Raw genomic sequence first — 26,497 nt, forward strand, 5'->3', positions numbered from 1 at the left:
CCCAGAAGACAAGGTCGGCTTTAAGGCCTCCACAGGCGCCATTGTGTCTCCTCTCACACACTTTTCTTTTCCATTAGAGAGGGCTGCTGTTGATCCAGAGGTCTCTCAGGTTCTCTTTGCACCACTTCACATAAACATGTTAGGCTTAACTTTTAGAGCATCTTTGAATAATGATCCCATTAGGCTTTTTTTTTTATAATTGTGAGAGTAGACCATTAGCGTTTTATTGCAATTAGCTGTTTTTTCTTCTTCTTTTTGGTGGCAGAATATTCTGCATGTCTAATACTAGGTTTTGAGGAGTGAACACTACGACTAACAATTTCCCTTAATGTTTGCGTGAACCTGAGTGCATGCTATCATGCAAATGAAGACCATTTTGATGTAATAAACTCACAAAAAAAAGATATATTCAGAAAAAGGAGGGGAAGTTAAGGGGGCGAGAAACATTTAATAAATTACGCTCAAGCCCCATCCAGACACTGACTAAGAATGCCATAAAAGTTTATGACGCATATGAATCTATTAATATATAAATAACGGGATAAATAAGTGAAAAGGAAAAAAAAAAAAATCACCTTGCCTTTTTGTTCTGCAGGGGACATAAAGCGAGGTGTGCCTCCTCGGTCTTGCAGGAAATAAATGCGCCTTGGGATTTATCGACACGGTGGCTGTTATAAGCCTACTGTCACACTCCAGCAGTTACCCATGGCGGATTTAAGACTCAGGGAAGAAGAAACACTCTTAGTCTCCATCTCAGTCTCGTTCCCTTTCTTTCTTGCCCCGGTGCGAGTGCTTTACGCCACTGCAGCCAATTGTCACTCAAATGTTGCCAAGTGGAACTGGATAGATATTTTGTAAACGCAAAATTTGTTTGACTCCTCCAATGGAATCATCTGTAACTGTGCCAATTCCCCCCACAAATCATTTAATTTCCGTTCATGGCAAAACATGCTTGGCATTGGGCTTCAACAATGACTGCATGTTTTGCTCTCTCTCTCTCTCTCTCGCTCTCTCTCTCTCTCTCTCTCTCTCTCACCCCGCTCTTGAAATTGCATTTTGTTTATACGATGGTAAAATATTCATAGAGAAAAATAGCCGTGGAAGCTGTCCATATAATCCCCCATAAACTGATATCTAAATCCATCACACACGCAAACACACCGGTACCCACACGCACACACACACACACACACACCCGTGCGATGAGAGCCGACACCCTCAAGGACACAATGAAATGAATGACAGCAGCACCCACATGTGTCTATCTTGAGTGCCGAACATCCTCGCTCACACACCAACAGATAGGCACACATACAAACACAGGCACCGATACACACACACACACACACACACATGCAGAGCTCCCAGACGGATGCTGCGGTTTGGGAGTCAGTATCGATCGACACTCGTCAGCATGTCCTCTATAACAAGCACTGTCCCCGACAGCACTGCAGCAAGCCTGTCAGAGAGAGAGACGGAGACGGAGAGTGGGAGAGAGAGAGGGGAGAGAGAGGGGGGGGGGAGAGAGTGGGGAAAAAAGAGGTGTACCTGTGCAGATAGAAAGGCAGGCTGACAGGTAGACTGTCTACGACTGACCACTGATCAACCAACTGACTAGCAGCATGTGGACAACATCATCCAGAAATGGCTGCCAGCGTCTTCATACAGAAGGCATTGCCACAAAGCAGAAAATCCCTCTAATTTGTCCAAGACTTTACTTTTTTTTTTTTCCCTTTCCCCTCTGCACAGCCCGCTTGAAGATTATGAACAAGGGCAGAGCGGCTGGAAACGAAGCGCGAGCCTGATGATAATGATGAAGTATCTAGCCACCCGGCTAACGAGAGCCCAGATCTGCCTTGAGTCTGCCTGCTATGCAAATTTCCCTCACACCAGCAATGAATCAAATGCGCAGCAAACCAATGTTTCTCTTCGCAGCACTTTAGCAAAGCCATCATTCACGAAGGACACACAAAAGGAGCGCGCACGCACACACACACACACACACACACACACACAAATACACACACACGCGCCAAAACCCATACATGCCAGCACACTTTTTTTATGGTAGCATCAAAAACACTTGACACCAAGTGCTAATGCACATTTCAGCTGATTGAATCCAACAAGTGTGTGTGAACATGCGTGTGTGTACGTGTGTGTGTGTGTGTGTGTCTCTGCTGGTGTGTCACTTCATAGCACAATAGCTTCAAACATCGATGCGACAATAACAAGGCTCCAGAGATGATTGCCTCTAAGTTGATCTTCTTGGCAGAGAGACATAGGGACATAAGACAGATATTTTCTCTCCCTCGCCGTCTCCGACCCCGCTGTTCACGCAGCATGGCTTTTCAGTGCAGAACAAATAAATAGGTTCTTTGTTGCCAAGATGAAACATGAAGGATCTTAGATTTAAGGCTCTAATTGATGGATATAAAGTGTGAGCGAGCATCCGCCGCGCACACACAGACACACGCAAGCACACATGCATGTTCAAGCCTTTGCATGTCCTTCACTGTCTGATTCTCTCTCTCTCTCTCTCCCTCTCTCTCTCTCTCTGTGTCTCAGTCCTCTCATTATCTTGTTGCTCTGTCAGGCCTGTAGGTTTGCCCCCAGGGTGTTGGACTGGCAGAAGTAACGGCATGACGGTAATTTGCAGGAATGGAAGGTTAGACAGGTTCACGTTGGGTTTTAAAAGGTGCCATGCAGGCCGGATGACAGACCTTTGACACCACAATTAAATATGAGTCTAACATATGTGGAGGAGTTATCAGATGAAATCCAGTAATCTAATATTTATCGGTAGGAAGAATGTAAACACACACACAAACACACACATACACATGTTTATGCACATGTAAGCGAGGACGTACATTACAGACATACATTGCATACATAAAAACATATACAAGCACACGCACACACATACACTCACATATAGTCACACACAAGCACGCACACACACACAAACAGACGGTGACAGGCTTTTAAGCCTTTGTCAGATTAATAGCCACTCTCTCTGCGGTCAATAAGTGCTTCAGGGAGTTCCCTAAAGGCTGCAGGATAGCTCCCTGTGTGAGTGTGTGTGTGTGTGTGTGTGTGTGTGTGTGTGAGAGAGAGCATCTAACAGGCCTCATGGGTCAACCTGTCACCACAAAAATGGCTAAGCAGTTGGATGGCCAGCGGGAAATCAATGGAAGGTGATGAGGCTATAGTGTGTGTGTGTGTGTGTATATATGTATGTGTGTCTGTCAGTGTGCATGTTTTTTTAATGTGTGTCTGTGTACCTGTGCAATTTGAGTATTGTCTTCACAGAGTGAGAAAAATACCCAAATACAATGAGGACGACTGTGATGAATTGATGTGACAATTTCTGGAAATATTTATGCAGAGACAATCGTAAAAAAAAACTGCATTCTGTAGTGTAGATGTTCCTTAGGAGAGAGAACCTGGATCCAGTTGGCATCATGTGGAGGTGGTGAGACAGTGTGTGGGAGAGCAATGGGATTCTTCCACCAGTCGCACCCACAGGCACAGGGGGGGGGGGGGGGGGGGGGGGGGTCACTGCCGGGCGCTGGCACTGGCTGAGTCCTGATGCGATGTGGGCTGGAGATTACAAGGCCCGGGAAGCGCGGCGGAGCTGCTCAGCCTCTTCCCTGCTCTGGGGAGGGTTAGAGATCTAGCTCGCCTCTCCGCTAGTGAACCCTGGTTGTTTAAACGAGCCCCACTGGTCCTCATTACCCTTTCCCTGGGCGCACACACACACACACACACTGACACACACACACACACACACAGACAGACGCACAAGCACACAGATGCAGTTGTGCACAATCAGAAGCGTACTGCAAACACACAGGCACAGATGCACGAAAGCATGCGCACACACACACACACACACACACACACACACGCACACACATGCGCACGGCTGTTGTCTTTGATGAAGTGTATCAGACATGAATGCTAGTTTGTGATGGTTTGCGCGGACAGCTCCTCTTTCCCTCGGCGACCCCATGGCTTCAGGGGTCGTTACCACGGTGATGGGTCTAATGATGCTTGGACCGACCCTAGGGTTGGCGCACTAACACCCCAGACAACGCGGCCAGTTAAGGCCGATCTTAGTTTGCAATGTAGTCACATCGGCCTCAAAATAGCCGCTTTCCATTGGAAGAGGCACACACGAGAGATCATGGAGTGTGCATAGTCAGACATGTCGGTTGCACACGGTGATTTCAGAGGCTGTTTTGTGTGTGTTTGTTTTCCGCGTGCAAGCATCAGCGCATTCACTATTTCAAGTACTTAAGTGCAGCCATTTAAGCTCACTAGAACCTCCACCTCCAAAGCGTTTCAGCGCTGCTTTAGGTGAACTCAGTCAAGCGTACGCTCTCCCATGTTCAATATCTCTCTCTCTGAATCCTCTCCTCGTTCTCTCTTACTTTGTTTACTGGCTCTCCTATACGTACTTCCATTTAAGTCTCTCTCTCTCGCTCAAAGTTTTTTCAATACAAGTCAACTCCACACACACACACACAGGCACACCCACATCCATACGAAAGCGGGCCCCTCGTTCCGTCTCCCAGCTCATCTTCCTTTTCGATTTGTCTCAATGTTTTCATTTCACATATGATCTCTCGCTCCAGCAGATGCCACCTATGGCGCTGGAGATGGGACTCGGCGTCATATTGCTTGTGCCGTCTTCAGTGTGTGCGTGTGGGTGTGACCGAGCACCGCTTGAAGCAATAAGTTGAGGGTGTGCCGCTGGGTCCAATGAGAAAAAGCTGTGCGGAGATATTGGTTCCCTGCATTCTTTTAAGCGCCACAATATCACTGTCTTTGGGTTTGGTAGCGCACTGCAGCCCATGAGGTTTTGTGAAGAAACCAGCGAGCGATATGTTTCTTTTGACCTGCACAGAAGCTTGATTGTATTTATGTTGCATCACCTTCTCTATTTTCTTGGGCGGATAACTTGAAACCACACAGGTTCCAGGAGGGCAAATAAAAGAAAAAAATCCTTGTCAGAAGCGAGATGTGGATAGCTTAAAGATGTTCTAGCGCTCTATAACTTGAACCCCCCTAAAGGGATTTTGTAGTTGTCTGAACAGAAGGCTTTTTCTTTTCTTTTGTGGTGAGGAAATCTCAATGTTCTTTGGTGCTCAACGGTGTGTGATCGCTTCCACATGTCAGTGGATGACCTTCGATGGTGGAGACTTGCTTATATGTCCCCCAGTCACGACTTGGCTTTCCATGAGAGGTCTTCCAAAGAGAGTCCTGCTCTCCGGGGAGTCGACCAGAAAGCCATCATGTGGCAACGCTAATCAATGGGACTATCGACTAGAAGTAATCAAGTGATTAATCAGAGCAACACTCAGCTGACGCAGCAGATTCTAAGACAGACTTATGGATAGTGAGAGAGAGGAGAGAGGGCAGAGAAAGAGAGTGTGGTAGACTGACATGGGGGTCAGAATAGGAGGTGGAAAGGTGGTAAACAACGAATAAATGAAACATAACAGGGAATGTGAGAAGGATGGGGGACCTCTTCATTCTCAAAGAGGAAAAAAATACCAACGTTGGTTCGGCAAAATGCAAAAAGCAAACCACGAAGGAGGAGGAAAGCAGCATTTGATTCCTAATCAATACGCCATTTCGACAAAAACAAGAAAGTGTGAGAGACATGGAGAGAATGTTGTGGTTGATGCAGTCTGTTTTATGTAGCAGTCTGGTTCTCGGTCCTTGGCTGGGATGAGGAGCATAAATACAACAGTGTTCTCTTTCTGTCTACCAAACACTGGTGTGCACAAACACACATCTATCAATAATGAGCAGAGGGTGGGGGTGTAGAGATGAGAGGCTAGAATAGGGAACATGGCAAGGCATTCCTCTACATGCTATAACAGCATGTAGGGTCTAATCTGCTTCACATAGCGGTTTCCATTAGATGATGCAATGTGCCGATGGCAAATTCAAAGGCTTGCATTTCCCCCATTCCCAGCTATCTTGAAGATATCATGAAATACATAAGATGTTGGACAGTTTATTCACTTAGCACTTGACATACACAAACATGGAGACACACATCGAAAGATAAGCTCACTATCTATTCTATGCTATAACCAGTAGTTCTACTGCCAGTGAAATGGCTGCACACTGTGTTCACCCTGTGGTTCTTATGAATTATGAAGAGACATATTGTTCACTTTCGCTTTCTTTTGTTCCAATGTCTTTTTTCTGTCATGTTGAACCTTCAGACTGAAAGTGATGGGGCCATGACTGGGAATCTGTGGAATGTGGACTATGAGGAGCTTAGCTCATTTCGTGGGCAGCAGTACTTTGAAACTGATGACTGTGTCAAAGTCATCTGCTTCATGATTTTCTTTCTCATTTGTCGGTTATTATATTCCACTTTGGTTATTCAACTCTCTTGTTTAGCTGTAAAATGGCAAGACTTTTCTGAGTCTGGAACCGTGACTGAATTTTGTATTTTTTTCTTAAAGCACAATGCGACCGCTGAAGGTACTTCTGTCCACACTTGAAAGGGTATCAAACGGCAAGTGATGCGCTTTGATTCCTTCAAAAACTCTTGATAAATTAGATAGCTTTGCAATTCGCTGTGATATTATTCACTTCAGTCTCCACTTTGATCTAGCCAAATAAAAAAGACATGTAAGTCTGCGCCGCTATTTGTGCTATGCATCAAACCACCCTATTAGCTCCACTGAGTCTACAGCCTAATGAAGAATCTTGTGCAAAGTTCATTGTTTCAGGCTCTGTAAGTAGGGCACGGCAAGGAAGAGTGGAGATGAAGGAGGGGAGAGAGGGAGGAGGTGATGAAAGGGTGGAGGGAGTGATAATTTCGCTCGGTGGCACCTAACATTTCCTCTCTCCCCGGGTATGACCGGAGCCGTCGGGGGGTGGCGGCAGAAGGAGAGAGTGATTGAGGGATGAGGAAGGGAAAGGTGGAAGAGGAGGTGAAGGAGAGGAGCGAGTGAGTTGATGGGGCCGACGGGGCCGGCAGCCCGAGAGAGGCGCGCGAGCGAGAGAGCCAAGATGGCAGCGGAAAGTGTTGGATGTGTGGCGAGCAGGTGCAACAGTGACTGATAGTGAGCGGGAGATAGTGTGGTCGGGGAGACACATTCATGCCTTGCGGGGACAGGAGTGTGATGGCTGATGATTTTTTTTTTTTTTTTTTAAAGAAGCCAAGAAGGAGAAAGAAGGGCATAGGAAGTACAGAGATGGATCATTTCAGCTTTGAGCAGCGGGTTCCATCTGGTGCTGTGTAAGGACACACATTTGATTATGTTATCTATACTTATAGCCTATATATACACTACCAGTCAAAAGCTTGGACACACCTGAGTGAATGTACTATGTTGTTATTATCTTAAAGCCGTTTTGAGCTAAAGGCTTATGCTTATATGCTTGAAATTTGTTTCTTAGACAAATATAAATAGTGAAGTTGATCCTATGTATGAATTTCTTTCCAAAGCCTCTACCTTTCCACCTTTCCATCTTTCCATCTCTTTTTTGGTCACTGCATAATTCCATTTGTGTTATTTCATATTTTTGATGCCTTTACTATTATTCTAAAATGTGGAAAATAGTAAAAATAAAGAAAAATGTGGTGTGTCCAAACTTTTGACTGCTAGTGTGTCAAATTAACCATAAGCCATTAACCAAGTGACTCTTTATGAGTAAAATCTACTCTAAAAACATGTAGGGCCCTGGCAATATCATACCAAGGTTATACTTGATTCATTGAGGTTACTAGAGAAAAAACTGTACAATCATAGCATACACATTTCAAGTCCCTGAGACATCATGGACCTTTGAGCAATTTCAGATTCATTGAAATATCTATGAATGGCAGTTACAGTAAACCCAGAACGAACACTTAAACTTTAGATAAGAAAAGGCACAAATACCTGAGATAATGGCAATGTCATTTGCAATGGCACCAGATACCTCTGTCCCTGACTGTACACAGCTTAAAATAAAAACTAACTAACTGTTTGTTATTCCAAAAAACAGCACATACAGTGTGTGTGTACCATGATGAGTTGCTCATGGCACGAACACTGCCAGGGTGAGGAGTTTTGCTTCCCACCGGGGCCACCCTTGCTAAAAATGTATGCACTTATGGTACACTGTAAGGCACATTGGATGAAAACAAAACAGTATGTTATGTGTGGTTGTGCGGCTCAATAGGATGCTCACACTGCCAGGGTTAGGGGGCTGATTCCCACTGCTCCACCGAATGCTAAAAATGTACGTGCTTATGATAATGCAAGGCACTTAGGATGGAAGTGCCCACCAAACATAATAATATTTGATATATTTATGATGCACTTTCAAAAATAAAGGTACTACGTGTAGCATTTTAATAGCAATAAATCACTGACACATTCATTTTGTGACATTAGTATAATTACTACAAACAAACACCATCGCTGAGATGATTGGCAGCTTCTACCAGCCTCTACGCTTCATTTTACATTGTGTGCCACTGGGTCGGCTATTGCAGGAAATTTGGATTGCTTTATAGCACAAAGAGAGATTGCTTTATGTCACAAAAGAGAAAGAAGGTGCTCTTCTTCCAGCGCAAACAGAGCTAAAGCTTTCAGAGTGTCTCGCAATGGCAGACGGTGGAATGAGTGGAAGTCCAGTGGAAAAATGACCAACTTTTTTGTCCTCACCAACATGTAATGAAACACTAGCACTAAGATAGAGCTTCACTGCACTACCAATCAAAGTCATCAAAGCACTGAAACACAAGATGTTGAACTCATACTTTTCTGCTCAATAAGTGCATCAGCAACAACTCTTATCAAACCATTTCTACTTTGACTAAAGAGTCATTGATTTGAGTAGTTATTCTGTCACTTTTGGTCAAATAAAACCAAAGCAGGATATTTTGACGCTGTTACAACCCTGTCAGAGCTGGCATGTGTCCCACTTTTTTTAAATGTGTTTTTGTATCACGACTCACTAGTTGAAAAACATCGGTCTAGAAAATTGATGCTTCATGCCGGCCTCTTGCTGAGTGGTATTTTTCACACATACGGGCATACAGACAGTCACTCACACACACACATACACACACACAAGATGCACAAGCAGACACTTTGCTTAGCCTTGAGTAACCATCCGGAAATCTAGGCCAGAGTCTCCCCTATCCCCTACTTAACTTATTTTGATGATTCACGACAGGATCATTTAGTTAAGCATGGTGTTTTCAAAATTAGGGATGTTGTTTAAATTCCCATAGCAACATAGCTAGTGCATATTACACAGCGCCGCTCCCAACAGCAGCTGTGAAAAATGCAAAACTCAGAATAGCTCCGCTGACCTCCACGGCTGAAATTTAACTCTTTAGCATAGTGCTGCCTTCATGCTACATGACTGCGTTGCTCTCTCGATTAGCCTTGTGGCCTGACTGCCCTCAGCTATTTATCCAGGCACTCGTTCCGCACAACACCTTTTCTCTCCTTGGGTTAAATTGCCTGGAACATTTTGTAGCGGACAGAGAGAGAGAGAGAGAGAGAGAGAGAGAGAGAGAGAGAGAGAGAGAGAGAGAGAGAGTGTGAGTGTAACACAGAGGGACGGAGAGAAAAGTAGAGAGAGAGAGAGAGAGAACCAGCGGAAAGGCCTCATCTCAACAACTGATGGGGCCTTGGCAGTCCTTGAGCCTTGTAAAGAGGAAGATTGTTCTCACTGCAGCCAGGGTGTGTGTGTGTGTGTGTGTGTGTGTCATCTGTGCAGGCATGTGCGAGTGTGTCTGTATGTGCGCATGTATGTGTGTGTGTGAGTGCGGAGTATTGCACACTGAGGAGTAGTGAAGACGTATTGTACTGCAGGTCAAGGCCTTACTCCTGTCTCAGCATTCTTTCCTTTCCCTCAAGACAGAGAGAGAGAGAGAGAGGGAGAGGGAGAGAGAGAGAGAGAGAGAGAGAGGCTGATAATAGGGGAGACCGGGGGCGGAGGAGATAGAGAGGCGGAGAGAGGGATTGTGGGGAGGAGATGGAGGAGGAAAAGGCACATGGAGGTCTGGAGGCAGTCTGGTTTCGAGTCTGACAGCTCTGCTCCAGTGACACTCGATAGAAGTATCTCTATTTCTCTCTCTCTCTCTATCTGTCTATCTATCTATTTCTCTCTCTCCCTCCTTCCCCCTCTCTTTCTCCTTGTCACTCCCCTCTGGTTGTTGTGTCAGGGTTATCTCTACATTGCCAGCCATCCTTTCTTTTTTACTACCCATAAAGCACTCTAGCATTATATGGGCTGGGACGATTGCACTTTTACAGAATGCTATCCCCTGCAGTTACAGCCTCGTTGTGAAATTCCTCTATCTATCCCACTTTAAAGTTGCCGGGGACAAAAAAGTTTGCACCGCGCAGAGCCAGAGAGTCAGATTTGTTAATGCCAGATATGAAATCCTCTCTGCCAATGAAAACGCGAGCCAATCTGGACGAGGACCTCTCAGATCGACGCTTCACAACACATAAAGTCTTCAACCTTTCCCAGAAAGCATTTGGCGGACGGCGGCGCGCAGGGAGTGGCCAAGTTCAACGTCGACCCAATCGAGCACAACAAAATGTCACAATATGATATTATGGCTTTGAAAACTGTTTTGAACTCGTACCAGAAATATATTAATGTCCAGATTTCACACATCGATGCTATGGACGACTACCAACATCATTGCAACTTTTATTTTGCCGCAATATTTACAGGTTTTCAGGCAACATTCAACGTTAGAGTGTTTGCTGGGTTCTCGATTTTTGTGACATTATTGACATATAAATGAAATTCCCGTTTGGTCATCCACAGTATATTTTGTAGCTGTAGGAAATGGAGGGATACTTGCAGTGGCTTTATGGATACCGGCTGAGAAAGGAAATGTTAGTGGAAAGTCTGGAAAGCTGCTGGTATTTTACTTGAGCCTCCAATCTCCAATATGTTAACCTACGTGGTTCGAATGCTGTTTAAGCCACCTGGGTGAAGGCTACGAGTGGGTGGATATGGACATGCCTGTGTGAGCGTGTGTGTGTGCGCGTGCACGACCGGCTCCATTCATGTGTGTTTCATTTGTAGTCATTCTGAGCACACATTGTTCACACAAGGACTCAGCCTTACAAGAAAACGACACAAGAAAATGACACACATTGAGAGAAATTACGGACTCAAGTTGTCATGTTATGGCAGGCGGCAGTACAAGTAGAAGACTATCATGCTATTATATCTAAAGAATAGAGCAAAGTGAACTGGAACAGAACATGGACCAAAATAAACCTGAGTGGAGATGAACAGGACAAAACAGAATGGAGACACAGCAGACTATAGAGCAGAACATAAAACATCACACAACAAGAGAATATCCATCCAAACCAACAACAACAGAAAGAGAAAGATAAACCATTACAGTGCATATGTTGTATTTTCCACTTTTCAATACAAAATCAATCTCCCAGACGGCAAACAACACCACGCCGCTGAAAGAAAGGGGTTATCGCTGCCCGGCTGTGTCGCTGACACGTCGAGCTGTTGTGGTTTTTCTTTGGGGTTTCACCTCTATTTTCTGCTCTCTTATCATTTTTCCTCACATGGCTTCATCCCTCCATCTCACAGAGTGTAAAAAAAAAAAAAGAAGCGGCAGGCAGTGCGACTGATTCGGCTCCCCGTCCCGCTGTAGATTGGAGCGATACCTTGCCGCCGCTAAGCCAAAATAAGTGCGCCTGTGCATGAGAGCGTGTGTGTGCGTGTGTTTATGTGTGTGAGCACAAAGCGTTGGGGTGTGTTGTGTGTGTGTGTGTGTGTGTGGCCCCAGAGATTGCCCCCTCTGTCCTGCTCCACTGGCCCTTCTCTCTAACTCCAAGATGAAAGGTGGTTGACAGAGGAGGAGAGGTAAGTGCTGTGCGAGTGTTTGTATGCTCAGGAGAGAGGTTGAGGGCAAGAGTCAATGTCTGAGTATCTTTTTTCTTTTTTTTCTTTTTTTTGTTGCCCCCCTCTACACGAGCAGAGAGCTAAAGTCCGGCTCTCCTCTCTAACCCTCCTCATGCTGTCCTGTTTTTCATCTGTGAAAAACACCTGCCAGAGTTCTGCTCTGGGCTGTTTTGGCTCGCCAGTTAAGCGCCCATTCGGATGCAGTTTCTGTGTGTGTGTGTGTGTGTGTGTGTAGGTGTGTGTGTGTGTGTGTGTGTGTATGCACGAACGCATTTCAGGCAGATGTGGCTAATTTTCCTCGCCAGTCATAGATCGCACACACTTTTATGATTAGCGGGATGCACACACTGCTTTCACAGCTGATTACCGGAGAGAGGAATCAATGCCATGCACGCATGAACATACACAGTGGCATTAGCATGCGTGCTTACACACTGGAGACACACACACACGCAATGAATGAGGAGCACGCACATGATACTGAAGCGCTAATGCTATGAAAGCTTAGAGATGAGCAAAGAAAGAACGAGAGAGAGAGAAAGAAAGAACAGACTAAAGAAAGAAAGAGAAAAAAGAGAACGAAAGAAAAGCGTCTGCCCTTCACCACTGTGGAGACCCGCCGTCTGCCGGCTCCTCTCACCTCTCCATCAGAGAGACAGGACCGGAGACAGAGTGCGGACACTGTGATTTATAATCCCTCTCCCTCCCTCCATCCCCTCCGCAAAAGGTGTGATTACCCCCCTCTGGCTGCTCCGCGGCGGCGGCGGCGGCGTGACGGTGTTGCTATGGCAACAGCATCCCCACTGCAGTGGCGGGGCGCGAGCAGTAATCGATTTTCGCCCCACGTCCGCGTCATGTACGCACACAGCGCTGCCGTCATGTGAACTCACAACAATTTTTGGTGATTTTTTTTTGGTGTTTTTTTTAGGTGATATTTGTGGCATATCTGCTTTACTGGATAATTTCACAGTGAAGAGAGGCAGGGAAGAATTGGGAGGGGGAGGGGGGGGGTGACATGCAACAAAGGTCCTATTCGAACCCAGAGTGGGACAAGTACATGTTTTTAACTTCAGCTGAAGGATTACATGCTCCTCTGTGTGTTAAGGCAAAATCCCACCGACCTCGGGCTTAACGAAACCCTCTAAAAACCCACTGGATCAACTGAAAACAGCATGGCCGCCAAGCTAAATAACAAGGCTGTTTTTCTAAGTTGTTGAAAAGTTGACATTTTGGAGATAGACACTACGAACAAGCGGTAAGACTCGCTCTGCACCCTTGCAACCCTGACAACATTGCACTTTTTTTTAACAGTATCTGCCGCTGCCTTTATGTCTGTCTCCCATATGTACTGTATGTTTTTGTTTTTTTTTACTGTTTTTTATCGATTGATGAGCCCATGTCGAAGGCAAAAATAAAAGTTTTCTGAATCTGAACCCAAGGTTTCCACCCGGTGGCGGTGATGCGTTTGCATAACGCGTGTTGGAGGGAGGCGGAGGGATACAAAGTGCACGAGTACGGGCTTTGCAGCGAGTTCACCGGAGGGGGTGGGGGGGGGGCTAGCTTATCTCACATCGATCCATTTAACACGCTTGGAGCCATGATTGTAAACACTGCCACATTGGCCTATTGTAAAAGTGATATAAAAGGAGGTTACCTGCACAAACATGCTAAACCAGGGGTGTAATTGTCTGTAATTGATCTTGCTTACCCTGCGCTGAATGCTTTGCTCTGACCAACGCAGCATCGATTCCTCTTTGATTGTAGCTGTGTAGCATCGCTGCCAGTCTGCCGGACTCTGCCCTGCAAATCCATCTGAATTCTCATCTCTCTGTGTTAGAACCGAGAGAGAGAGAGAGAGAGAGACACAGAGGGTGAGGGGGTGGAGGGCAGAAAGACAGACCGAATGACTGTGTGTGCTGTGGGAGTTGGAAGATTTGTCCAAAATAAAAAAAAAATCAAATAAGAGGAAGAAAAACGGGGGAAAAAGGGCAATTTGGGATTGAGAATAAAAGTGAGATGAAACGAAGCCAATTTGGCAGTTTAGAGGAACACCGGGGCGTGTGTTTATGTGTGTGTATGTGAGCTTGTCTATGTGTGTGTGTGCGCGCGCACGCACGAAACAAAAACACCACTCAGCCTGTGGGGCTGAGAAAAATAGATTGTGAATCCATTTTGAAAGAACACAAATGACCTTGAGGCCCTCGCAGCCAGACGAACGCTATCCTGCGCCAACCTGATTCAACTTCTCTCCTCATATCTGTTATTGAGAGAGAAAGAGGGAGAGAGCGAGTAAGAGAAAGAGACGGGGGGGGGGGGGGGGGAGAGAGGGAGAGATGGAGTGGGTCTGTCTGTCCAGTAGCTTATAAAAAGTCCATTATGGCGCGCTTCTATCAGTTTGGGCTCTCCCAGATGGACCTTGGAGTAAATGGACAGCACCAGAGAGCTATAAGCTTAGATTTGATATACGGCTGAGAAATAGCCCTCTCTTTCTGTATGTGTGTGTGTGTGTGTGTGTGTGTGTGTCTGCCTTTATGAGAGTGTGCGTTCAATCACATAACGCTGCATCGAAAGCGCCCGCAGCACACAGGATTCTACGGCAAATATTTCCGTGCTACCGTGTTTGTGTGCATGCTATTTTCTTAACACAGCTGTGTTACCATATTACCATATGCGTTCCCCTACCACACACACACACACACACACACACACGCACACACATACGGTCTTCCCGGCAGGCCTAAATCCCGGCTCAGTCTGACAAAGGAGCCTGTGGCTCTAACTGGCTCTGCCCCAATCCCCTTCCCCAGCCTGCTGCTTTGTAGGGGCTCAAAACCGCTTTACTGCCATGACGTTTATTTATCAGCCATATTTACTTCCCATTGTGTGTGTGTGTGTGTGTGTGTGTGTGTGTGTGTGAGTGTGTGTGTGTTTGTGTACATGTGGGTGTATCCATGCTTTGGCGTTACTGCTAATCTGTGCGTCTTGGTGTTCAGTATGCTCTGTGTGTGTGTGTGTGTGTGTGCAGATCTGGGTGTATCCATGCTTTGGTGTCACTGTGAGTGTGTATGTGTGTGTGTGTGTTGTGTGTGTGTGTGTACGCGTGCACATTAGTGTGTATCCAAGCTTTGGCGTCACTGCTAATGTGTGCATTTTGGTATTCAATATGCTTTGTGTGCCTCTCCATGTTTGCGTGTGTGTCAGTGTTTGTGTGTGTGTGTGTGTGTGGGTGTGTGTGTGTGTGTCTGTGTTTATCTGGGGTATCCCACTGCTTTTTGCATTGAGAAGAGGAAAGTGACAAAAGCCTCTGCCTGCTGAGTGATAGCGCTCAGCAGGCTCTGAATGGGACTTTGTCCTTCTACATGCTCCTTTATCAGCCGGTTGTTTGTTTGAAAGAAAGAAAATGGCCGTGGGCGAGGAGGTGGATGGGACCAGTTCTGAACCACTGGTTTATTCTTATCAGTTTTATTCCAGTTGGGCAAAGAAATCAAGTGTTTATCCTCAAATTCCTCCTTTTTAGTTTTTTGTTGTTGTGCTTTTTTTTATTTTATGTTGTCTCCATTTTTACTGCTCAGCACTCATTGCTGTGGTGTTGCTGCACTGCACTTCCCACAGATCACCTGTCAATCAAACGGTGTGGGCGGGACTGTGACAATTTTCCTTGGATTTGCTGTTGATGAAGTTAGAGTTTGTGTAGGTGGCGCTCTTTTCTTTGTCTGTTCAGCCATGGTGGCTAATACTGCTCATGCTAACTACCCGGTTCTTCTTCTACTCATTCCAAATGGCTTTTGCTGCTGCTGGAAATATAAAATGCATCACTTCCAGTATGTCAGAGGATTTTTTCAAACACCGGTTGTTTAGAACAACAAACGTAAAAGCTTTCATGAACTATCTATAGGATGAATCACTACAGTGTTATATCAGTTGGTGATAGAGAGGAGCAAAACAGACATGTATTGTAACCCATATGAAAACATCACAGATTATTACTTTAATTTAACTGACCTTGATTAGGTTTTATAGTTACCAGTAATAAAGTAAGTAGTATTGACCAGACCAGAGCTGGGAAGCTACAGATTCTAGTAGAATGGAATATTAGTCTGTACTTTCACTTGAATAAAATAAAACAAGATAATTTAACATACATATTCCTAACATTTAAGTATTCTACTTTCACTTAAGTCAGTGAGGAGCGAGGACAATGAGATCTGGCTTTTAAAGTAAATTATTCTGGACTTGATCTACCATCACAGATACAGCTACATTATGACATATGGACTCAAATCTCCCCACATTCTGATAAGGGGCTGATAATCACCCATCAAATGATTTTATTCAAGGACTACACAAGTAATCTGTTACCTGTGACTACAAAACAGCTAATCTGTTCATTTTTAGGGGGGATATTTTGAAACAAAGGCTCAACTTGAGTCAGATTGTGCTGAAGTATCAGCACTACTGCAAATAAAATATCACACTCCCACCTCTGCACCTGACCATGGGATTATCGGCTCTTGGAAGTGATAGTCTCAGCTATAGATGGAAAATAGATTCCCCTGGAGATGAAGAGATAGCTGGTAAGGGAAAGGGGGGGGGGGGGGGGGAAGAGGGATGAGAGAGGGCAAGAGGATTTGATGAAGTGTGTGATGATGTGTCTATTAAAGTGCAGTCCAGAACATTAAACAATATAGTGGGGTTTGTAAAGGTCAGTACTCTCAGGGGTTTATCCATATTGATCTGTGTGTTCGATTCTGCTGGACTCTGCCCTGTCTCCATCCAAATCCTCATCTTTGCCATGGACCTGAGGGAGGGAGGGAGGGAGGGAGAGAGAGAGAGACAGAGAGAGAGAGAGAGAGAGAGTGTGAGTGTAACACAGAGGGACAGAGAGAAAAGTAGTCCTCACTGGTTATTTTATGTGAGACATTACTCCTCTGTCCTGCTTCATTGACCCCTCTATCTCAGGAGGACGGGCGAGTAGAATATATATACACACACACACACACACACACAAACACTAAAATATTAATCTGTTAATTTTGAGACGATGGGGAAAAATCAAGGACTATCCATTCTCTTCCTGTACACGTCGCACTGTTGCACCTTTTGCTAGTTTAAGCTATTCAGGAAATAGCAGCCCCCCCCCCCCCCCCCCCCACACACACACACACACACACACACACACACATTTCTTTGACCCGGGGCAGAAGCCAGCTGTAGATATCATCTAGACAGCACACAAACAAAATGATTACATTGTTCGTGAAGTAAAATACTGTACTTTGGCCTTTAAGCGCAAGTGATCCCGCTGAGGATGACGCACACAGACACACACACACACACACACACACACACACACACACACACACACACACACGTAGCTAACAAGGGAATAGGAGGAACACTGAGACTGTGAATGGAAGGAAGGGCTAGGAAGGAAACAATGTCTTTTTCCATGTTTTTTTTTTGACAAATTGTTGTTTCTGTGAAAGCCCAAATTAGAGGGCTGGTTGCAATGGGCGTTTGAGCAGTCATGACAGAGCATCAGCACAGTTCCCAGGGTGTGTGTGTGTGTTTGTGTGTGTGTGTGCATGTGGGTACGTGCCTGCGTGTGTTCTTCCTCAGCTCGACTCCTTGACAGAGGCTAACGCGAGGAAATTTCAGAGCGTGTATCACTTTCACTCCCGGGAATCTAACAGAAACACGCACACACACACACACACACTCACACAGAATCATATTCCATGTAGATAGTGTACCTTAGCTACGCAGCATAATATCTCTGCTTCTTTGTGTAAATGCGACCGCCGGAAAAGTCCCATGGGCAAGTAGTACACAACTGAAACAGATCTACTAAATCAAAGATTGTTTCCCCAGCCGAGGGAATTGATTAAGTCTTCTGTTACTGAAACTTAGCCTAAGAAACCGTTTGCACAGAACAGAGTAGTCTGCGCTCATGCCTCCGTATGTTTGTACCAATTTAGATAAAACCAACCAAGATGCAATCTTTCTGTTTTCCGCAAGCACACAGATCTGTTTCTTCACTGGTGTTCAGGTTCAAATTCAGCTCTAGAAATATGAATCTTTGATTTTCTGCAGTGTAACAGCAAGGTCTTCCTCTTGTGCACTTCCATAAAGAAGCCAAAACTCATAATGGTAACTTCAAAAGAGCAATGAATCCAAGAAACTCAACCACCTTTAAGAAATTAAAGACTTTTCTTGCCTACGCTGTAATGTCTCTCATCATTTCCTTGTTAGGTTCACTTAGCTCATGTTGGATGACCATAACAAGTTTTTCCAATACTTTTCAAACTATTTTGCTATGAATTTGCCAAGAAAAATATAGATTTCTTTTTTAATACACTGAAAACTTGTCCCTGTCACTTTGTTGAATATATGGATGCCCCATTCTCTGAGGAGCACCTCTCTACTATAACTTTGAAACCAACTTAACAGTCTTACCATATGCTCTAAGTTGCTATAAGTTATATTATTATTATTTTTCTTGCTTTTGACACATAGTCTAATGAATTTCATATCAAAAGACAAAATCACACCAGCTTTTGATTCTGGGTCCTCATTAACCTTTACATACGTTAAACCATGTTGAAACACTGACAACTCCATACATATATCAGCATTTGTTCCACTGCATATGCTTCTCATTGGATCTTGTATTTAGAGCTCTATGTCCCAATCTCCGTCAATGAAAAGAGAAATTAAAGTGAAAACTCTCTGTTTCTGCTCCAGACCCATATGATGATGATCTGAAGGTAAAGACGCAGAGACCACGATCAGCTGACCAGCCAGGTGTGTTTCAGGCACAAACAGGTGAGTAATGGGGGTGTGTGTGTGTGTGTGTGTGTGTGTGTGTGTGTGTGTGTGCGTGTGTGCGTGTGCGCCTGGGATAAAACTTGCCAACTTGACCTTTAGGGGCTGTATTTGTTATATGAATATAACCATCGCCATAGAAATAATTATTCTGTATTTGCCTTTTGGGGCAATGCTTAACCCGGGGCAGTTGTCATATTTGACCCCAACTAATGGCGGACCCGAGCGGGCATGTGTATTTGTGTGTATGTGTGTGTGTGTGTGGTTAAAATCTCCCATAATTAATAGGATTGGAAGAGACTGACTGAATTATTCATCACATGATGCATTAAACATATTAAGAATGGCACATTTATATATGCAGGGGATTCTGCTTTTACATACATGACATACATGTTGGCCACTTCACCCTCACCAGAATAGCTCTGATGCTAATTTGAGCTTGCATATATACACACACACACACACACACACACACACGTTTACCACTATGTGCGTAGGAGGGAATTCCTACCAGGAGGGAAACCCCTGGCTCTGCCTTGTCCCTCTTCTCCTCTTTTCTCCCTCTGCTCTCCCCTCCTTGCCCCCCCCCCCTCCTGCAGGCTTGTGCGATGAGCTTAAGCCCTGACTCACTGCATGTTAATGAAGATGTAATGCGATTAACGGACATGCAATTAATTTGATTTCCTCCTTTGCCATGTGATGACGCCTCCATCCAAGGACACGCCGCTCATAAACAATTTAGAAAAGAGAGGAGCGGAAGGGAGGGGTGGAAAGAGAGAAGAGTTTCCTTCAAGGGCGTTAACTCAGTGGGAAGAATGGGCCGCTCTCCGGCTGTCTGGCAAACTTACAATCACAGCCGCATACATACAGACAGACACACAGAAGACACACACACACACACACAGATGTGTTTGCATATGTGTCACATCAGTAATCAGTATACACTGTCCCAACAAGCAAATCCCCACTTTCACGAGATATCAATATCTTACGCCACTATTCACATCGACCACAATCCTTATCACATCGACCACAATCCTTTGGGCTTAAAAGCCTCCATTTGCAGTGGGATCACACGTGCCGCCATAATTCCCCATGAGTATTAATATATTTCTTATGAATATCACCTACCAGGATGAGGATACCCATTAACGGTATCCTCAGCCTTATGAATATTCCATTAAGATTTATTCACATCAAGGCTTTAGGGGTCTTAAATGGATTAAAGACATATGCAAATCACCCAGGCCCGTATTTATACATTTGCAAGGATACACAGCAGGATGTGGGATCACAGGTCAGCCCATGTGTACATTATACGCTATGAAAATCCACCATAAGGAAATTCACATTGAGGTTTTCGGGCCAACATGAGCAAATCTCTCTTGTATGTAAAAGCTAATGAAGTGAGACTCTGTTAACTTAACCTTTCTAACTAGCTCATCAAGGGACAAAAACTGGAGCTTTTTCTTAGACAAGCAATTGAAGAATTGGTAGAATTTTTGTTCGAGCTTTTACGCATAAATGAACATTATTTCACAGTAGTCTTATCAATTGGACATTAAGCTAGAAATTGCTCCCGTAACCACAGAAAATAACTAGTAACCCAAAACAAAAAGCCCATTTATTATCAGTCAAGTAGTCGCAGGCTTTTTTTTCTTGATGATTTCACAGATTGTGATTTTGATTCTCTCTGTTTTATCACGGTGATATTGCCACGGTGCCTGGTCAAAAGGAAAAGATAATTTTATTCCAGTCAAAAAAGAAGCATGGAAAAAAACTGAATCACTGACGGGAAATGATAAAGCAAAAGTGTTTTGATGCTGTCGGTTCTGGAAACATTGGAACATCGGCTCCTCAGTGGATCCCTGTTATTGAGTAGTATCTATTTAACTAAAGGAGGTAAAAGTTGTATTATCTGGAACATTTGCCTTAAACAAACTATAACTCTTCATACCTTAGCCGCACATTTTCCCATAACTCTCATAATCCTATTATCATATTCAACATAAAGTCACATGATGGGAGAACTGGGCTCTAACATAATATATTCTAAGGTATGCTTGCTAACGTTAACTGACAAGCCAAGTAGCCTAGCATAACTGCATTGCCCATGGAAGATTTTTAAAGGAGTTGATTGGGGGCCAAAGAGCCGAGATCACATTCGAATACATGATGATTATCCCTAATGAATTGGTTTTTAGAGGCGGATTCCTCTTTCATAGGCAAACTGGTCTCAGATAAGCACTGTGCTTCGATACTTCATGAATACAAATTCAGGCTTTTTATCATCTTCAATATTTCAAAGCTCTTTACCTTTTTTTTTTCATCTGACTTCCAAGTCTCCTTCCTTGTAATATCCAACATAACACATGCATCAACTTTACAAGGTACAGCATTGGTGTTGAAGGATTTTTTTTTCTTCGGGAAAACTGGGAATCGTTGAGTATATAAGGAGGAGAAGAAGCAGAGTATGGGACGATGAATGGGAGAGAGAGTGGATTTAGTCTTCCTGTAACTTTACTCTATCCCTCCCATCTATCCTCTCTCTCTCTCTCTCTCTTCCCCTCCCGTGCCTCGGTCCACGTCTCTCTGGCTCTCCAGGCGACCCGGCGGCGGAGGAGTGGTCTCAGTGGAGCGTGTGTTCGCTGACGTGCGGGCAGGGCTGGCAGGTGAGGACGCGCTCGTGCGTGTCCTCCCCGTACGGGACGCTGTGCAGCGGCGCCCTGCGGGAGACGCGCATGTGCAACAACACCGCCTCCTGTCCGGGTGAGCCCGGGATCACCGGCTCAGGTACGTTCACCACACCGTTAATTCGGTTATGCACACATCGCTCACTAGGGCGGCACGTTGGATCAGTATTTAGCACTGTCGTCTCACTGCAAAAAGGATGCGTAAAGGACTTTGCATATTCTACCCATGTTCACATATGGGTTTCCTCCCAAATACATGCAAGGCAGGTGGATTGGAGACTCTGAATTGCCCATAGGTATGAATGTGAGTGTGACTGTCTATCTGTTTGCCCTGGTGATCTGTCCAGAGTGTGTCCCTACCTTCTGCCCAATGCATGCTGGGATATGCTCCAGCCCTTAACTGTGACCCACAAATAGGAGTAAGTGGGTGGAGAAAACGAATGAGAAAAACGAATGAACAATACAGGGATGCAAAGTGGCCACCAAAAATAAAATGGGATTTGATATCATGGATATTTGATACATGATACATAATACATACATAAATACAAACATAATATTTGACCAAGTGCATAGGCTTCCCCAGGCTTCTCACAGGAAATCTCACTCACACCTGCAGCACACACATTTATATTTACAACAAAACCTGAGAAAAAAAGACAAATGTGACATTCTTGTTGGAATAACTGAGACTTGAAACAGTCGCTTTTCAAGAAGGCATGGTGGTATGACTGCACACACACACACACACACACACCTGTACAGCCGCAACATAATCTAGCCATGGTGTAGCAAAAAAACCCACAGAATGAGAATGTCACTTTGTCATTTCAATTCACACTGAGGAGAGAGAGGGGGGGAGAGAGAGACAGAAAGAGAGAGAGAGAGAGAGAGCTGTGACACCCAGGGTCGATGTCAGCAAGTCTATGAGACTTGCCACGACTCAGAGGTTCACACTTCTGTGCCTCTCTATCTTTAGCCCTCATCCTCTCTTTCTGTTTCTCACTGCATTCCTCTTGCCTTTTCTCACTCTACCCCCCTCTCTCATGCTATCTATATCTCTACCTATATATCTACACACAGATATAGATACATGTGGGAGAGCGGAGATGGCAGACAAACCTCTAAAACCACGTTAACGATGCCCTCCGCGTCCGGGAGCCCTGAAATAAATTCTTGAATGGAAGGACACAGGTACCCGACGGCCGCTTCATTCAGCGCGCTTTCTCAGTGAGATGTTGCCAAGCTTGACCTCACACTCGCCGCGGTGCTTTTAATGTCAACACACACACACACACACACACACTCAAACGGGGAAGATGCGTAATGAGTCACACGAGCCTCTCCTTGCGTGGTGTCACAGTGGGAGTGCTTCTGGAAACTCACACTTCTGTTTACTGGCTCCGTTCACTTCTTCCCGCGCCTTGGAATTATGCGTGTGCGTTCCCCTAATGTAGCGGTTTCGTATTCGTATGTATGTATTTGAAGTAGCGGCGTGTGTGTATGTGTGTGTGTGGGATGTTGATGTGTGTGTGCGTGGGATGTTGATGTGTGTGTAAGGTGTATGCGTGCAGTGTTGGCTTTTCCCTTCCTCTAAATATATTCAATTTAAGTTTGTGTTTGTGTTTTTTTTTGCAAGTATTTTCACATCAGTATGTACTGCATTTGCGTGTGCTGTGATTGCCTGCTTTTTTTTTTCATGTCTTCTGTATGCGTGTGTGTGTGTGTGTGTGTGTGTGTGTGTGTGTCTCCTATTCGGTATGTATCTTTGCGTGCATTCCTCCATACATGAATGCTTCCATATGCGAGTCAGGAGTCAGTCAGTGTTTACTGATGCTTCTCATGCGCCTCCCTCCTTCCGAGAAAAAACCAAAAAAAAAAAACCAAGAGGAACAGGAAAAAGAAAAACGAGAGGAACATTTTCCTTCCCTGTCGGTGCATATGCTAATCTTGTTTTTATGCTAATGTGCCAACGCGATTTGTATGTCTAAGTGCCTCATTTTCCATTCAGTGTCGATATTAATATCCTCAGCCGCTCCTTTGATGGGATATTGGTTGCTATGTTCCGTTTATTATTTCATTTTTTATTTTTTTTTTCTCATTCAACAGACTCCTCTGATGTCTCTCTGCTGTGGTTCTGGAGGGGTGTTGGGATACTCTGGGGATTGTTTGAATGGGGGCAAATCCAAGTAGACCGGGTCTGTGGGGGTGTTAGCGAGAGACCCGAGGGCGTTTAATGCGCTTGTTGTGATTGACTTTTTTTTTCTTTTCTTTTTTTTCCTTTTTCCGAATTTCCGCATTTTTTTCGCTCGGATGTGTCTGGGAGGAGAGTCTCCACGGTCGTATGGTTTATTAATCTCTTTACCTCTTGGAATCAGCCGCTGTCTCTCTCCCCGGTCCGATGGGGAGTCGTTCACACACACACACAAACAAACACACAGAGGCAGACACACACACACATGCACACATGCATAAACAAACACACACTTACACGCAAGCGTTGCCACTGCGCACCAGGATTGTGGCTAACTGACTTTCAGTTCAGTCACTTAAACTCCAATTTTACGCCCCAAAATTAACTGACACTACTCTTCATTTACTAAAAATAGAACAGCCTCAGTCTCAGTGATCTATATATACACTCGTTATGAGAATCTTTTGAATTTTTAAGTATTCAGAATCTACCTTTCTACCACAAACATACAGACACGCATGTGCCAAGCGGGATTTTAAAACCTTACGAGTCGAACCTGCATGCAAACACGTCAGCCGGTCACGCCATTTTCCTGATTTAGCCGAAGGACAGTATTTCCACTAGTGCAATGTTTTTAACCGGCATCCTCAATTCTGTTATACATGCATTCACCGGCAGCAACACACACGCAAGGCACACAGACACACACACAGGCACACACACACGCACACATATATGCAAGGCACACAAATACACACATTTTCGCTCCGAGCATCCTGAGGTGTTGAGTGCGGAGTGTGCATTCTTAATTTGGTCGATGGGGTTTGCCAGAGTTTTCTATTTTGTTTTTACCGTTTATTTGTGTTTGTGCACAAGTTAGCACTTATAAATATGGGTGTGTGTGCGTGTGAGTGTGGGTGGATATGTCTCTGGGCACATCTCTCTGTACGTCTGAGTGTGTGTGTGTGCGAGTTGGGAGACATCAAAGAGAAGTAGCTTGGACAGAAAACCAATGAACTGAAAATGGACAATTTTTTCTGCTCTTTTTTTTTGGGGTGGGTAAAACTCCTAAATTAAGGTGATCCAGATGATCAATTTTGAGTAATGGTCTGGCTCGTGACAAAGCAAACTAGGCAGTAATTGGTCCGGCAAATTAAGTTTTTTTTAATATGCACTACTGAAGTATAAGGCTTTCATGTCCCGAAGCGTGCGACGTGAAGCTGTATCCCTACCCCTGTTCTATTTAGCTCGTGCTCAATGGCCATAGATTCAATGACATTTAAATCACAAAGTAGAACAATGGTGCATTATGAATATGTGTGGGTCAGCGCGCAGTCAATCGCTGCAACACCACAGCTCCAATAATCACTCGAGCAAGAGACTGAGGGTGCATGCAGTCATGGAGTCATGCTTTGATACATACAGGCTCAAGCACGCAGATGGCTCACACACACCACACACACACACACACACACACACGCACATTATAATTGTAAATAATGCAGCTGTGCTGTGCTTTGACCCCAGATTAAGATGCTTGATGATATTCATCATAAGACTTTTAATGCATGTGTCCCCATAGAGCTGGCTACACATTTGCAAGTAGAAAATAAGAAATAATATGTCATAGTGTTTATATGTTCAGCATATGTCATTGCAGAATATAATTGAAAGAAAGCGGTTGTTCAGACGTCTTATATCCTCATTCAACATGAGCTGTCATTGAAGGTGGTGATGTGTTTGTGTGTGTGTCCTGGTAATTGCGTGTGTGTGTGTGTGTGTATGTACAGTATGTGTGACTGGGGGAGGCGGGGGTGCACCTGCTATCTTGTGTTATCTGAGCTTACTTGCATTTGCATCAGAAACCCAGGCGGATGTGTGCATGTGTGTGTGTTTCCCTTGTTGTTTTTGAATATTTTTTCTTTTTAATAAACAGTGTGCGTTTTCATCTACACATCACCATTTGGGTTCATGAACTTGATTTTGTGACCGCGTGCTACGAGACACAGATTGCTCACTTTGTTCAGCGCTGATTGGCTTGTTATTTATTTCTCTTTGCTTTTTTATTTTTCCCAGCGCATGCATCCTTAAACACACACTTTTCCACCTCCCTCTGTGACTGCAACGCTGATGGCAGCACACTCCCTGTCTAATATGCTCCACTGAGCCAAAAGACATACTATGTTAATGCTGTTGGTACAGAGAGAGACAACATATTTAATGTGATTGCCCTTTGATTGCGGAACACTGGAGTTATCACATTGGGATAGATGGGGAGGATATACCTGCTCACCAATAGGTGGTGCCACATGCATTATTTTTTATTTTATTTTTTTTATCCCAGCTATACCCCAAGTTACCATTTTATGTGATGTTTCTAGTTCTCCCATTAATTTCCCATGTAATCTGTTTCTACATTTTCCTATCCCTCTCTCCGTATCCCATTGATATTTTTCTCCTTTTTCTCTGTCTCAGTCCCAAAGCCGTTTTCACGACTTGAGTTTATGGGCTAATTGATTGGCTTTGCACAGCCAGACTTGTACGGCGTTTGAGAGATGGAGATTCGTTTCAGATGAATAAACAATGTCTTACAAGCAACCCAGCAGTGTGAGGAGACAAAAAAAAATTATATTTTAGTTTGTCTCTGCTTGTTACCGTACTGCGTTAGGGTCTGGAGTCTTTCTGCCTCCGTCTCCTGAGAAGGTTTTGCAAAGTAGGAATGAAAAACTCCTGAGTAAACTTCTTGCAATTTGAGGATGCTTAAATATTTATAGCTTATTATTATTACTTATTCATATTATTATTTGGGAATAGGTATTGTTTCATCTTTTGTGATGGCAAAAGG

At 44.4% G+C, this 26,497-nt stretch overlaps 1 protein-coding gene across 1 annotated transcript in view; it reads left to right on the top strand.

Annotated features, from left to right (window-relative positions):
- Window positions 1-26,497, top strand: part of adgrb2 (adhesion G protein-coupled receptor B2) — a 132,758-nt gene that overhangs the window by 14,312 nt on the left and 91,949 nt on the right. Inside the window, exons 2-3 of the mRNA XM_071538952.1 lie at window positions 18,682-18,762; window positions 21,370-21,558. Coding sequence (XP_071395053.1) covers window positions 18,682-18,762; window positions 21,370-21,558 — 270 coding nt within the window. The remainder of the gene's footprint in view (window positions 1-18,681; window positions 18,763-21,369; window positions 21,559-26,497) is intronic.

The sequence above is a fragment of the Centroberyx affinis genome, unplaced genomic scaffold (assembly GCF_046629955.1).
Source record: "Centroberyx affinis isolate AG114_WGS23_722 - 3 ecotype Tasmania unplaced genomic scaffold, CSIRO-AGI_Caff_v1 ptg003378l_1, whole genome shotgun sequence".
Taxonomy (NCBI): Eukaryota; Metazoa; Chordata; class Actinopteri; order Beryciformes; family Berycidae; genus Centroberyx; species Centroberyx affinis.